The sequence below is a fragment of the Chlorocebus sabaeus genome, chromosome 21, assembly GCF_047675955.1.
Source record: "Chlorocebus sabaeus isolate Y175 chromosome 21, mChlSab1.0.hap1, whole genome shotgun sequence".
Lineage (NCBI taxonomy): Eukaryota > Metazoa > Chordata > Mammalia > Primates > Cercopithecidae > Chlorocebus > Chlorocebus sabaeus.
In genome coordinates this window covers 123829429-123844677 of record NC_132924.1, presented here as the reverse complement: position 1 = coordinate 123844677, position 15249 = coordinate 123829429, and the positions used below count along the sequence as shown (strand labels likewise).

The 15249-nt window shown below is 52.0% G+C and overlaps 1 protein-coding gene across 2 annotated transcripts; it reads left to right on the top strand.

Annotated features, from left to right (window-relative positions):
- The first annotated feature begins 3295 nt into the window (after positions 1-3295).
- Positions 3296-14730, top strand: ASB10 (ankyrin repeat and SOCS box containing 10). Of its 2 annotated transcripts, XM_007983503.3 has the most exons (6): positions 3437-3866; positions 4021-4288; positions 8949-9468; positions 13736-13849; positions 14119-14304; positions 14450-14730. In XM_007983503.3, exons 1-5 carry the CDS (start codon positions 3551-3553, stop codon positions 14302-14304), a joined length of 1404 nt encoding a protein of 467 aa, XP_007981694.2. In that variant the 5' UTR covers positions 3437-3550; the 3' UTR covers positions 14450-14730. The 2 variants fall into 2 exon arrangements, with proteins under 2 accessions (XP_037847043.1, XP_007981694.2); XM_037991115.2 differs by lacking the exon at positions 13736-13849 and having other exon boundaries at positions 3296-3866.
- The last annotated feature ends 519 nt before the right edge of the window (positions 14731-15249 follow it).

Below are 15249 nucleotides of genomic sequence, written 5' to 3'. Positions count from 1 at the left end.
TTCCAGGTCTTCATCTCCTTGTCATTGTCCTATCCTGGCTCCCTGACTCTCTTCCTCCTTGAGGCATTTAAGGGAGAAAAAATAGGAAGAGGAGAAAGGGAAAGAGGAGAGAGGGGAGAAGGAAGGTCTGCAGTCAGAAAAAGCACAGGTCTGGAAGTTAACTGTCCCTGGTTCTAAACCCACTTGGCGCTAACTGCCTGTGTGACCTGGAGAGTGCTTTCCTGTCTCTGGGCCTCAGTTTCCTTACTTATAAAGCAAAGAGAGATTGGACCAGGAATTTCTAAGGTCCCTTTTACCCTAGAGTTTGACTGTTCTAGCAAAAGTGGCTGGGAAGTCAGGGCAGGGAGGGTGCTTGGGCAGTAGTGGGGGCAGGATGGGAAGCAGGGCTCAGTAAGGCTGTGGGGAGGTGGTGGGGCTTTGTGACCAGGGCAAGGGCTGCTGGTAGACCCAGTGCTGCAGTGGACATGGGAGGGCAGCATTGGATCAACCCAATTTCTCTGAGTATTCTTCATCTCTTTCCTAAAGACCCCTCCCCTGGCACTCTGCCTGCCCCAGCTCTGCACTGCATCATCTGACCACAGCCTAGGGCTCAATGGGATAGGGCCTCCTGCTCCTAGGGTGGGAGTCCATCTGTGGGTTTCCCCTTGCTGGGGAGGGAACAGCTCAGGGGAGGACGGGGTCAGAGAACTTAGGGAGCAGGGGCAACAATACCACCAAGGGTTGGGGAGCCCTGGAGTATTCTCTTGGAAGAGGCAGACCCGTGGACCATGTACACAGTGTGTGGATGAAGGCCAAGGTGTATCCACAGGTAGTAAGAGAAAACAGGAGAGCTGAAACTATAAAACCCCTAGAAGAAAACATAGGGGAAATCTCCATGATGTTGGTCTGGGCAGAGATTTCTTGGATATGAACCCAAAAGCACAGACAATGAAAGCAAAAATAGACAAATGGGATTGTACCAAACTAAAAGGTCCCTGCACAGCAAAGGAAATGACAGAGTGAAGAGACAATCCACAGACTGGGAAAAAATATGTGCAAATCAAACATTGGATAAGGGGCGAATATCCAAAATGCACAAGGAACTCAAACTACTAAATAACAACAACAACAAAAAAAACCCTATTAAAAAATGAACAAAGGACTTGAACAGACATTTCTCAAAAGAAGACACACGAATGGCCAACAGATATCTGAAAATATGTTCAACAGCACTAATCATCAGAGAAATGTGAATCAAAAACACAATGAGATATTATCTCATACCTGTTAGATGGGCTATTATAGCAAACTGAAAGATAAGTGTTGGCAAGGATATGGAGAAAAGGGGACTCTGCACTGTTGGTGGTGTTGTAAATTAGTACCATTTTGAAAAATAGAATGAAGGTTCCTCAAAAAACTAAAAATAGAATTACCTTATGATTCAGCAATCCCACTACTGGGTATATACGGAAAGGAATTGAAATCAGCATGAAGAAGAGATATCTGCACCCCCACGTCCACTGCAGCACTACTCACAATTGCCAAAACATGGAAACAACTGTTGTCCATCAATGGATGAATGGATTTTCAAATGCGATATATCTGGAGGACGTTGTGCTAAGTGAAATAAGCCAGGTGCAGAAAGACAAATACCGCATGATCTTGCTTATTGTGGAATCTAAAAAAGTCAAACTTATAGAAGAGTAGAATGGTGATTCCCAGAGGCTGGGGGCTCAGGGGAAGTGGACAGGGGAAGGGGAGACATTGGTCAGTGGATATGATGTTACAGGTAGATAGGATAAGTTCAGGTGTTCTATTGCATAGCAAGGTGACTGTAGTGAATAATGATGTATATTTCAAAATAGCTAAAAGAGGATTTTAAATGTTCTCACCACAAAGAATTGGTAAATATCATTTGATATATGTGATAATTACCCTGATATGATTACACATTATATACATGTATCAAAATATTATAGCCCCATAAATATATACAATTATTTGTCAACTAAAAATGAAACTTTAAAAAAAGCAATTGATTAAAAAAAAATTTTAAGCTAGTGTGAACTAAAGGGGCAAGACCGTGGGGCTGGAGCACCCTAAGCCCACGGTGGGCAGTGGTGGGTCAGAGCTGAACCCCAGGGCTTGGTTTCTCATCTTTCTCTCTTTTTTTCCTTTTGATCCACCCGACCCCCAAACAAAAGTCAGTGCCTGAGTAGACAGAGACATTTCTCCTTTCTCACTGTCTAGGGAAGACCCCAGGTAACCATGGCAGGGGAGAGATGCCACCCAAAGTCATCCAGGGAGATGGGGGGTTGGCATCAAGGGCAAGCATGGGGAGTTTTTGTGGCTGCCTGTGGGTTACGCTGTGTTACCAAGGCACATGTCTGTCTTTAGGAGTCCCCTGAGGAGTGCCTCACACAGCGAGGGCAATCTCTGTCACTACTGTGAACTCGTCCCTTGGTTTGGGAGTGGGAAGGTGCAGGGCTAACAGATGACATTTGGAAGGGCAGGAAATACCTGGCACCTACAGGCCTCCCCAGTGGGATCAGAACCCAGGCAGCTGGAAGCCGATTTGGTGAAACAGAGGAAAAACAAGAAAGAGCTTGAGGTCCTGGGTTCCCGTCGTGGCTCTGCGGCAAGCTCTCTGTGATCTTGGGAAATCCGCTTCCCTCTAATGCCGAGATGACAGACTGGGCAGCATGGTCTGGGTGGTCCCTTTCCACCCTGAGGTCATACAGCCCTGGGGTGAAGCTCAGAGTTGGAGGGCTCAGGCCTCACTTGTTCTCCTGCCCCTCCCTCATTCCCCCACCCTCCCTGACTGACAGCTGGGCCAATCAGGGCTATTTATGGCTTGGCCTGATGTTGTACTCCCCTGCGCCTCCCATGCTGGGCCCCACCCAGCTCGGGCCCAGCACCCACCTGCCTAGTCCACCAGCAACATCGCTGGGAGTCCTGCTGCTTTGGCTCTCCCAGAATAAGCCATGCCCTGGGGAAAGAACTCCTATCCCCACTGGGGACACCATCTGGGGTGCCTTCCCTCTGCCCCTGCCTGCCGGGTCTGGGGGCCCCACTCCCGCCCAGCCTGGGAGACCCCTCGGCCATCACCACTGCTGTGTCAAGACATGGCCCTGCAGAATGCCCTCTACACCGGGGACCTGGCAAGGTTGCAGGAGCTGTTCCCCCCGCACAGCACAGCCGACCTGCTGCTGGAGAGCCGGGCCGCAGAGCCTCGCTGGAGCAGCCACCAGAGGGGTGAGGGGCATCTGGGGGGTGCTGAGAACCTGGGGGGCTGGGCTGACTGCCTCGGCCATAGAGGACCTAAGGGCTTGAGAGACAGGAGAAGCCCCCAGTTGTTTCTCCCCAACCTCAAAGCTTGCCCAATAGCCTAAACCTTGGCCCAGGAACACAGTCATGCGGAGCCCAGAATAGCTCCTGCTGGATGCGTGGCCAGGTCAGGCTCAGAGCGTGGGACACAGGGGCCTTCTGCCTCTGTCTGTATTTCCCTGCTGCTCTCTCTCTGCCTTTGGCATATACCTCTCCTCCTCCCCACTCCCCTCTGCCCGCCCACATGCTCATGAGTTGGACTCCAGAAGAGTGCAAGGGGCAGGGAGAGCCCCTCGATGACAGACACCCCCTCTGTGCCAGGCTGGTGGAGAAGCCCAGTAGAGGGTCTGAGGAGCACCCCAAGTCTGGCCTGGGACCCATCGTCACCCGCACGGCCTCAGGACCTGCCCTTGCCTTCTGGCAGGCAGTGCTGGCTGGGGATGAGGGCTGCGTCTCCCGCATCCTCGCGGATTCCAGTACTGGCCTGGCTCCTGATTCCGTCTTTGATACCAGCGACCCAGAGCGATGGAGGGATTTCCGCTTCAACATCCGTGCTCTGAGTACGGGCCGGGGCCCTGGGGGGTCTCAGCGGGAGAGAGGGGAGGATTCAGATGGAGCTCTGGGCTCCCTCTTTCTGCCTCTGCCCACCTCACCCCATCAGCTGGAAGGTTTTTGCCTTCCCTGGGATCTGAGACCCACATCTCCCCTCCCTAGGACTGTGGTCTCTGACATACGAAGAGGAGCTGACCACCCCACTGCATGTGGCGGCCAGTCGTGGCCACACCGAAGTCCTGCGGCTGCTGCTGAGGCGGCGAGCAAGGCCAGACAGTGCCCCTGGGGGCCGCACCGCCCTGCACGAGGCCTGTGCTGCAGGCCACACTGCCTGTGTTCATGTGCTGCTGGTGGCAGGAGCCGACCCCAACATCGCTGACCAGGATGGGAAACGCCCCCTGCATCTCTGCCGGGGGCCTGGCGCCCTTGAGTGAGTGACCCCTCACCCCAACCCCCAGTTCCATTCTGAAGGGAAGCAAAGAGGCCTTCTCAGGGAGGATAAGGGAAAATGTCAGGGATGGGGGGCAGAGCAGTCCAGGCTTGGGGCATGGGTCAGGGTGCAATTACTTCCCAAGCCATCCACCCATTGACCCCATGAACTTTGGAGTGGCCTGGACTTTCGATAGTTTTCTGGTCTCCCAGGGGCAGATGGAGACTGTGGCAGGGGTGCAGTTGCATGGGTTGCATTGGGAAATTGCCTGGCTCCACTATGGGGAGGTGGCGTTGCTTAAAGTTTTAAAAGACACTCTGAGCTTATCCTATGTTCTAGGCACTGTGCTAAGTACAAGAGCAACTAAGTCCCTGAGGCCCTGCCCTCAGGGAGCTTACTGTTCAATGATCTAGACAGGGAGTAGAGGATGGTGGCCCCAGTGAGGACCTGCTTGGGTCTCTCTGGGCAGGGTCTGGTTCTCCATGACAGGTCTAGAATCTCCATATTGGTAGGGCACCCTCAGATCATGGGCTCAACGGACTCTCACTAACTAAACTCCCAGGAAACTGATGAATATACCCAAATGTGCCAATGTATCATTTATTGTAGGGAATAGTCCTTTGCAGTGACATAAATAACTGCACCCCATGTGTAAGCAACATTGGAGGATGGGATCCCAATTACAATTTTGTGAACTAACTCTGCATCCTATAGAGGCCCTCTCTCTGCCGACTGCACACCTGCGGGTCTTGTCTCTTGCATGGGAAAGGTGCCAAATTATTGACCCTGAGGTTCTCCTTTCATGGACCCTCTCCTTGTTAATCCCATCAGCCTCTAGAGGATTCCATAAACTTCCTCATACTATGGTTGAAGATGTGTTCTTTACTAGCGTGGCCCAGTGGAAACCTAATGTGAGCCACATATGCAATTTAGAATGTTCTAGCAGCCCCATCAAAAAATGACAAATGGCCAGGCACGGTGGCTCACCCCTGTAATTCTAGCATCTTGGGAGGCTGAGGCAGGTGGCTCACTTGAGGCCAGGAGTCTGAGACCAGCCTGGCCAACATGCCCAAACCCTGTCTCTACTAAAAATACAAAGATTAGCTGGGTGTGGTGGCAGGCGCCTGTAATTCTAGCTACTTGGGAGGCTGACGCAAGAGAATTGCTTAAACCTGGGAGGTGGAGGTTGCAGTAAGCGGAGATTAGATTGCACCACTGCACTCTAGCCTGGGAGAAAAAGTGAGACTTTGTCTCACACACACAAAAAGACAAATATGTAAAATTAATTTTTAATGGTGGTAAATTTACCTTTGTAAATGGTGAAATTTACCTTGGTAATCATTTTTTATTTATTTATTTTTTTCTGGAGACGGAGTCTTGTTCTGTCACCCAGGCTGGAGTGCAGTGGCGTGATCTCGGCTCACTGCAAGCTCTGCCTTCCAGGTTCACGCCATTCTCCTGCCTCAGCCCCCCAAGTAGCTGGGACTACAGGCACCCGCCACCATGCCCGGCTAATGTTTTGTATTTTTAGTAGAGACGGAGTTTCACCGTGTTAGCCAGGATGGTCTCGATCTCCTGACCTTGTGATCTGCCCACCTCGGCCTCCCAAAGTGCTGGGATTACAGGCATGAGCCACCATGCCTGGCCCTTTGTAACCATTTTTAAGTGTACATTTCAATGGCATTAAGCCACATTCATGTTGTGGTTCAATCATTGCCACCATCCATCTCCAAACCTTCTCATCTTCCCAAACTGAAATTCTATCCCCATCAAACACTAACCACCCACCGCATCCTCTCTCCCAAACCCTGGCAATCACTATTCTACTTTCTGTCTCTGAATGTGAACACTCTGGGGACCTCACATAAGTGGAATTATCCTGTATTTGTCCTTTTGTAACTGGCTTATTCCACTTAGCATGATGTCCTCAGACTTCACTCATGTTGTCTCATGTTTCAGAATTTCCTTCCTGTCTAAGACTGAATAACACTCCGTTATATGTGGGGAGCACATTTTGTTTATTCATTAACCCACTGAGGGACACCTGGGTTGCTTCCACATTTTGGCTATTGCAAATAATGTTGCTGTGGACATGTGGGTACAAATATCTGTGAAGCAGGTTAAATTAATTATATTTTATTTAACACAACAAATCCAAAGTGTTATGTTGACATGTAATCAATATAAAATTGAGGCTGAGCACAGTGGCTCATGCCTGTAATCCCAGCACTTTGGGAGGCCGAGCTGGGTGGATCACCTGAGGTCAGAGTTCAAGACCAGCCTGGCCAACATGGTGAAACTGTCTCTACTAAAAATACAAAAATTAGCTGGACATGGTGGTGGGCACCTGTAATCCCAGCTACTCAGGAGGCTGAGGCAGGAGAATCGCTTGAACCCAGGAAGTGGAGGTTTTAGTGAGCCAAGATCGTGCCACTGCACTCCAGCCTGGGCAAAAGAGGGAAACTCCATCTCAAACAAACAAACAAACAAACAAAAATCAGCCAGGCGTGGTGGTGCACACCTGTAATCTCAGCTACTCAGGAGGCTGAGGTAGGAGGATCACTTGAGCCTGTGAGGTGGAGGTTGCAGTGAGTGGAGATCACGCCACTGTACTCCAGCCTGGGCAACAGAGAGAGACCTCATCTCAAAAGAAAAAGAAAAAGAGAGAGAGAGAGAGAGAGAGAGAGAGAGAATGAGAGAGAGATAGGGTCTTTCTCTCAGTCACCCAGTCTGGATTTGCAGTGGTGTGTTCATAGCTCACTGCAGCCTCAAACTACGGGGCTCAAACAATCCTCTCGCCTCAGCCTATAGAGTAGATGGGACTACTAGAGGCCCACACCACCATTCCCAGCTAATTTTTTGTGGAGATGGGTCTCACTTTGTTGCCCAGGATAGTCTTGAACTCCTGGGCTAAAGTGATTCTCCACTGCCCCTAGCCAGCTCTGTTTCTGAAGAAGGAGAAGAAGAAAAGGTGTGCATATAACACAGCACATCTCAGTTAGGATTAGCCACATTTCAAGAACTTGATAGCCACAGGTGGCTAGTAGCTACCACTGGATAGTGAATGATCCCACATTTTTAGTTCTGACCATGTTCCCACCAGCCTCCCTGAGATCACACGCAGGGATAATCCTTCCTTCCTTTGTGAGGAAACAAATGTATTTTAAAATTATTATGGAGACGTTTAAACGTATAGAAAGGCAGACAGGATAATGAAGTGAGCCCCCACAATCCATCACCCTCTATACCTCCCACTCCCCCCGCCATTTTGAGCTTTTACGATCGCAGGTTTTCAGGGGTTGTCTCACATGCTGCTCACAATCACCTCGGAAGATGGAGCTGTTATAATTATCCGCATTCTACACAGGAGGGAACTGGAGCTCAGAGAGGCCAAGTCCCATTAAGTGAGGCGCACACGTTGCTGTGACTCCCTGTGCTTCTTGCCATCTTGGAGTAAATCCAGTTGGCCAATTTCAGTCTTTTTTAGTTTTTATTTTTCCATTTTGAGAAGGAGTCTCACTCTGTCACGCAGGCTGGAGTGTAGTGGCATGATCTCAGCTCACTGCAGTCTCTGCCTCCTGGGTTCAAGCAATTCTCCTGTCTCAGCCACCCAAGTAGCTGGGATTACAGACACCCACCACCACACCTGGCTAATTTTTGTATCTTTAGTAGAGACAGAGTTTCACCATGTTGGCCAGGCTGGTCTGAAACTCCTGACCTCAGGTGATCCACCCACCTTGGCCTCCCAAAGTGCTGGGATTATAGGCATGAGCCACCACGCCCAGCCAATCAGTCTTGAGCCACCATGCTCAGCCAATCAGTCTTGTTCTTTGTCCCACTGCCCCATTTCCATGTGCGCCCACTGCCAGGCCCCACGCTCCCTTCCTCCTCTAGTCCCAGCATGCAGAGCCCCCCAACGGTCCTGCTGCCCCTGGACCCAAACAGCAGCCCTCCCCCTACTAGCCATATCAACTTGCATGAGATCCTCAGACCTCAGTTTCCTCCTTTGTGGCATAAGTGTCTTAAGGGAGCCTACCAAGGGAATATAGTGAGGATGAAATTAGCTACTACATGTAAAACCCTTAGCAGGCGCCTGTTCTAACCCCTCATGTGATAACTGCTGGTGACGTTTATTCTCACGGATGATTTAGTGGATTATCCCAACAAAAAGTATGTGGATGTTAAAGGACACTGTTGGCTGGGCACAGTGGCTCATGCCTATAATCCAGCACTTTGGGAGGCCAAGGCAGGTCAATCACTTAAGGTCAGGAGTTTGAGACCAGCCTGGCAAACATGGTGAAACCCCATCTCTACTAAATACACAAAAAACTAGCCGAGCATGGTGGGGGCCGCCTGTAATCCTAGCTACTCTGGAGGCTGAGGCAGGAGAATGGCATGAACCTGGGAGGCGGCAGTTGCAGTGAGCTGAGATCACGCCACTGCCCTTCTGCCTGGGCAATAGAACAAGACTCAGTCTCAAAAAAAAAAAAAAAAAAAAAAAAAGAAGGGCACTGTTGATATTGCAGAATGGTGCTGGGATGACCAGTGACGGGCAGGATGTAGGGTGGGTGGGGGGAGACAGAACAAAGAGCCACCCAAGTATGTTCTTGCTGGGAGTCTGTGCCTGCTTTCCTCCCCACCACCGTCTCCTCCCTAATAGGTGTGCGGAGCTGCTCCTGAGGTTTGGAGCAAGAGTGGATGGTCGGTCCGAGGAGGAAGAGGAGACCCCTTTGCATGTGGCTGCCCAGCTTGGCCATGTGGAGCTGGCAGATCTGCTTCTAAGACGGGGGGCATGTCCTGATGCCCGTGATGCCGAAGGCTGGACCCCACTGCTGGCTGCCTGTGACATCCGCTGCCAGTCCACTGTCGATGCCGAGGCCACCACGGCCCGCTGCCTGCAGCTGTGCAGCTTGCTGCTTTCAGCTGGAGCAGACGCTGATGCTGCCGACCGGGACAAGCATCGACCCCTGCACCTGGCCTGTCGCCGTGGCCATGCAGCTGTCGTGGAGCTGCTCCTGTCCTGTGGCGTCAGCGCCAACGCCATGGACTATGGGGGACACACACCCCTGCACTGTGCTCTGCAGGGCCCAGCTGCAGCCCTGGCCCAGAGCCCCGAGCACGTGGTTCGGGCTCTGCTCAACCACGGTGCTGTCCGTGTCTGGCCAGGGGCCCTCCCCAAGGTATGGGGGCTGCAGGCAGCAGGAGGGCCACCATGGTGAGGGGACAGGGAGACCTAGGCCTGTGCTCCGGTTTACTTTGGAATGTGGCCTGTGCACATAGATTGGTTCCTTCTGTCTGTCTTTCATTCAGCATGTAAGCAAAGCCCAAATAGGGGTCAAGGTGAAGACACAGATCAGCGGGAAATGTGTGTGTGTGCATGTGTGTGTGCATGTGTTCACATGGTATGCATGTGTATACATGTGTTCATGCACATATATGCATGTATATACTGTGCATGTGTGATAAAGGTGGACTGGGGGCAGTGAGGCCAGATGATAAAGGATCCAAAAAGACAGAAGGAGTCAGGGTTGATGTGGGTGGTGGGCATTGTTCAAGGGTCTTCATCAGCACAACGAACTGCTGAAAATAGCATTTGAGGAAGCTCCCACTAGCAGTGGGATCAGTTCAGTGACAGACGCAGGAGAGGCTCCCCAAGGGAAGGGGGCGAGCCTGTTTCAGGAGCCTCAAGGTCCCCTGAATGTCTGCAAATGGACATGGCCCCACCTTCTGAGAATCTAGTAGGACCCACAGCCCCCAGAACAGCTGCCACGGTCCTGGCACCTGTGAACGTGCCTTTCACTGTCAATTTCAATTTATATCCTACTTTATCTGAATTTCCCCTAAGTAGGTTCAACTGGAAGACCTGTGCTACTGATGCCCTGGGAGGGGGCCTTGCCCCATGCTGTGTCGTGTCTGGAGGAGCGTAGATAATGTCACGAAGGGCACTGGGTCTGGGAATGGGGACATCCGTTCTCAGAGGAGATGGGTCAGAACTGAAACCACCCTCTAAGTAGGCAGGTCCCCTCTGGCCCAGCCCAGAGTCTTGTCCCACCCAGCCTTGCCTGTCCTGGGACCACCTGCTATCCCAGCCTCTCCCCTTTGCTCACAAACCTAGAAGCATCTGTCTGGATTCCTAAGCAAGACCAAATAATTAAACAGCCCAAGAGTTCAGCAGATTGGTCTCCCCTTTGGGAAAATACAAGAAAATCAACAATTAACACTAATTAATCTCCTATTAACACTAGATAATTAGGAGACAAGTAATTCCCTGTAATCTGACGGCAGCTCTGACAGCTAATGATTTCCCCAGCAGGCAGGGGCGGGAGGAGGGCCCGGCACAGCGAAAGGGTTTCCTGGGACCCCACAGCCCTGCTCCACCCCTCAGCCTGTCTCTGGGACCAAAGGGGCTGGCAGAGCAAAGTACCCCATTTGTCCCTTTCCATGATCTGCAGCCCTGCCAGCTGAGGGGTTTCTGTCCTCCCTGCACAGAAGCCTCCACCACCCATCTATGATGAAACGCCAGCCCCAGCCGGTTCTCTAGGAGCCACCACTTTGGACTCGGTGCTCAGGGGACCTGGATCCAGGATGACTTTGATGCTTGTTTGTGTGGCTGTAGGCAAGTCACTGCATGTGATACAGGCTCTCCCTAACAGGATGGAAAACTGTAGGAGAGCACTGGGGAAGAGTTGGAGCAAGCACAGCCTTGACTACACAGCAGGCACTGTTCTAAGCTGTATTTCCTCTTACAGGAGTTTCTCAGTCCTCCCAGCAACCTCTGAGGTCAGTGGTGACTAGGAGTGTAGGCTCTGGAGCCAGACACACTACCTGTGTGGCCTTCGGCAAGTTGCTGAATCTCCCTAGGCCTCAGTTTTGTCATCTGTAACATAGGGATATGACACTATGCCTTCTTCATAGGGTTAGTGTGAGAAGGGTTAATACACATCAAGCCTAGTGCTTAACACTCGTTAGCTAGCGTTGTTCTCGTTATGTAATGTATGAGAAAGCACTTGGTAAGCTGCTTGGCATCATCCCAATGAGGGTATCATTGGACACGGGAGTGTAAAGCAGGTCGGTGTAGCCGCACAGGCTTCCTGGAGGAGGCGGGACCGGGATGGGCAGTTTTGAAGGGAAGAAGGAGGAAGAGACAGGTATTTCAGGCACAGAGAGCTGATTGAACCCAGTGCAGAGGTGGGGATCAACATGGGCCAGGAAGGACAGAGATGGGCCTGAGGGGCAGGTGGAGAGGAGAGTCAGAGAGAACCAGCCTGCTCTTCCCTAGCTCGGAGGAGTGAGGAAAAGAGGCCTCCCGGGACAGACTGGTGAGCACCGCTCCGATGCAGGGCTAGAAGCAGAGGGCCCAGGTGTGTAACACGCTTTCTCCAGGGACTCCGGAAGACCAGGTCTGCTGCTCCCACTGCTCATCGCTACTGTCATCTGACAGACAGAAGGGTCTCTTCTCCTTGCAGACAGAGGCTGTTAAACCCCCACTGTTAGATGCAATTGTGTGTTTGGCCACGTGTAGGTTGTGTGTGAGATACTGCCTGAAAGACAGTACTTACCTGTTTTCAGATCTTAAAAGGCTCTGTGGCCATCACCTGTAGAGATGCAGCGAGAGTGGAGTGCAGTGGAGGAGGCACGAATCTGCTTTAGGTACTAAGTTCAGGCACAAGCGGGAGTCATGGTGCCCGTGTCTGTCAGGCCACTTTTCTGACCACGTGGACGGTCTGTCCACAGGCTGCTCCACTGCATGGCTTGCCCACGTGCTGCATTGGACCACCACCTCAGAGACCTTTCTTGACCACTCCATCTAGGATAGTGCCCTCTCAACCATGCTCAGTCCCCTGACCCTACCTTTTTTCTATTTTTTTTTTTTTTTTTTTTTTTTGAGACAGGGTCTCACTCTGTCGCCCACACGTGCAGTGGCGCGATTCTGGCTCACTGCAACCTCTGCCTCTCAGGCTCAAGAGATTCTCCTGCCTTAGCCTCCTGAATAGCTGGGATTACAGGTGCACGCCACTACTGCCTGGCTAATTTTTGTATTTTTGGCAGAGACGGGGTTTCACCATGTTGGCCAGGCTGGTCTCAAACTGCTGACCTCAAGGGATCCATCCACCTCAGCCTCCCAAAGTGCTGGGATTACAGGCATGAGCCACCGTGCCCGGCCCCTTCTTGTTTTTCATTGCAGCAGCAGATCTGTGAGTGATGACTTCTGTGTTTATTATGCTTTCCTTCTGAAATAGAAGCTCTTGGATGACGAGGACTTTATTTTCCCCACTGCTGAATTTGAAGTGCTTGGCACATAGTAGGCCCTCAATAAATAGTTGCCGAATGAACCAATGAAAGCACAAATCTGGCTCCAACTAGATTCCACTCCTGCTCCTATCAAATCCTCTCCTGCTCTTGCAGGCAGTCCATCGGCCTCTGGTTGCCTTGTCCCTTCTCCCTGAATACCCCCCTCCTGGCTCTGGGGTTCCCTTGCCTCCAGAGCCCAATCCTCCCTCTGTGAGTCCCCCACCCAGCCCCACCCCACTCCCTGGCCCACTCTTGTAGCTGTCTCTACCCACACTTGGCATTGTATGGATTCTGTGATCTTTTTATCTGCTCAGGAGCTCCACCCACAGGTCAGGGACCCCTTCCAGCCAGCAGAAAACCCAGCCCAGAACCTTGTAGAGAGGAGAGCAGGATGGTGGTGTGGTTAAGGGCAAGGGGCCACGCTTCCAGGCCTGGACTGTGGGAACCACAACTTGGGCAAGTTAATTAACTTCTCTGTCCCTCAGTTTCCCTTGGCTGTAGTGAAGGAAATGGGATAATAACATAGGGATATTAACAGTCCATCCCTTGCAGGGACAACAGTGAAGAGTTCATACATGTAAAGTGCTAGAAAAATCATCTGGTCTGAGTTATGCACAATAGAAAGGTTAGCTGCTGTATTGGCTTCCTGGATCAAATGAAGTACCACAAACTGGATAGCTTAAAGCAACAGAAATGGAGTTCCCTTACAGCAGTGGAGGCTGGAAGTTTGAAATGCAGGTGTAGGCAGGGCTGGCTCCTTCTGAAGCCTCTGAGGGAGAATCTGTTCCATGGCGCTCTTGTAGCTTCCAGTGGTTTCCCACAATCCTTGGTGTCCTTTGATTTGTACACGTGTCACTCCACTGTCTGCCTTTGTCGTTTCGTGGCCTTCTCGTCTGTGTCGGTGTCCATGCCTCTGTTTTCTCTTCTTATAAGAACACCAGTCATATTGAATAGAGCCCACCGTAATGACCTCATTTTAACCTGATTACATTTGCAAAGACCCTATTTCCAATTAAGGTCCCATTCATAGGTACAGGGGGTTAGGTCTTCAATATATCTTTTAGGAAACAAAGTTCAACCCACAACAACTATTCTGGAGCTGTCTGGTCACTGTGTGGACTGACTGGGGACCCAACACGTCTTTGCCTCCCACAGGTGCTGGAGCGCTGGAGCACGTGCCCTCAGACCATCGAGGTCCTGATGAACACCTACAGTGTTGTGCAGCTTCCCGAGGAGGCTGTGGGCTTGGTGCCTTCTGAAACTCTGCAGGTCAGATTCCAAGGGCCTGAACGTAGAGCCTCTCATCCTGGCCCCAAGACTCCCACCCGCTAAACCGCAGCCCCCCATAGAAAGTATCCAAAGACGCACTCATGTCCCAGAAGAGAGAACTTACAGAGTGAACACTCAAACATTCATTGTTTCTAAGAGGTTCCTTCCAGTAGATGCCCCACCCCTCCCTCACCTGCCTATCCTGTGAGGAGGAGCCGGCACCACCTGTCTGAGGCTGCCCCTCACTGAGCCCCTTGTTCTGCCCCCAGAAACATGAGCGTTTCTACTCCTCCCTTTTCGCCTTGGTGAGGCAGCCCAGGTCGCTGCAGCATCTGAGCCGCTGTGCGCTCCGCTCCCACCTGGAGGGCAGCCTGCCCCACGCGCTGCCCCGCCTCCCCCTGCCACCGCGCCTGCTCCGCTACCTGCAGCTGGATTTTGAGGGCGTGCTCTACTAGGTGAGCCCTGGGATCTGTGAGCAGTAACAGCTGCTTGGGGTCCAGGGATGGGTGGAAGGCAAGAGAAGCATTGGGGAAGGCCTTGGCCAGAACCGGCCTGTCCCCGAACCACCAGAAGCCTCTGAATACAAACCTCTCCTTCCAGATGTCCACGGCCTTTTGAGAGGGCCTGAAAGCAGACGCCCCAGCCTGCAGAGGGCGCGCCTCTGCACTAACTCAGGCCAGGTAGCCTAGCAGCAGGAGGCCCAGCTGCGCAGGCAGGTGTGGATGCTGCAATTCCCAATGCAGAGAAGCGGACTGACACCCACAGCCAGATGATGTCTGATGAAGACACACTCCTGTTGGGGCTCTCCTGGGGCCCCCTTCTAGCCTGTGCAAACCCTGTACGTGCATTAAAAATCTTCAGGTCTGTTTCGGTACTGTCTCCAGCAGACCTTCCTCTGAACTTGCTCCCTTGCCGGGGAGTTGGGATGGGCAGACTGACAGGGGCTCCCTGCGTGCCCCATGGGGCCAGCTGCATCACCTTCCCCTTTGGCATCAGCCAGCTGCTAAGAGGTCCCAGGCTTGCCAGCTCCATGAAATGACAGAATGACCACCAGGTGACAACGCGTTAGAAAAGGCCTAAAGGAGGTGCAGGCTGCACATGGAGGCAGTGCAGAGAGTTGGGCAGGAAGGCACAGGAACCCTTAGGGTAGGAAGGTGAGGAGGCCGGAGAGCCACCTGGAAGGAGGGGCATGTAGGGTGGCCCATCGCGGAGGGTAGCCATGGCTCAGTTGAGAGCCAAAGGCCCAGGTTTAGAAAAACAGAACCAGTTCTGCCTATTGCTTGACACGGTAGGTCAGGGAGGACCAGAAGCACACCTGGTTCCTGCCTCTTTTATCTGCTCCTTCCTTAAATTTAGCTCTGGCTGCAAGAGCGCCGAGTTGAAAGTTCCATGACCCAGGT

Coding starts and splice junctions, on each gene's coding strand:
- ASB10 (XM_037991115.2), top strand. CDS start 3,422: ATGCGTGGCCAGGTCAGGCTCAGAGCGTGGGACACAGGGGCCTTCTGC. Junction 3,867..4,020: donor CTTCAACATCCGTGCTCTGA/GTACGGGCCGGG, acceptor TCCCCTCCCTAG/GACTGTGGTCTCTGACATAC. Junction 9,469..14,118: donor GGCCAGGGGCCCTCCCCAAG/GTATGGGGGCTG, acceptor TTCTGCCCCCAG/AAACATGAGCGTTTCTACTC.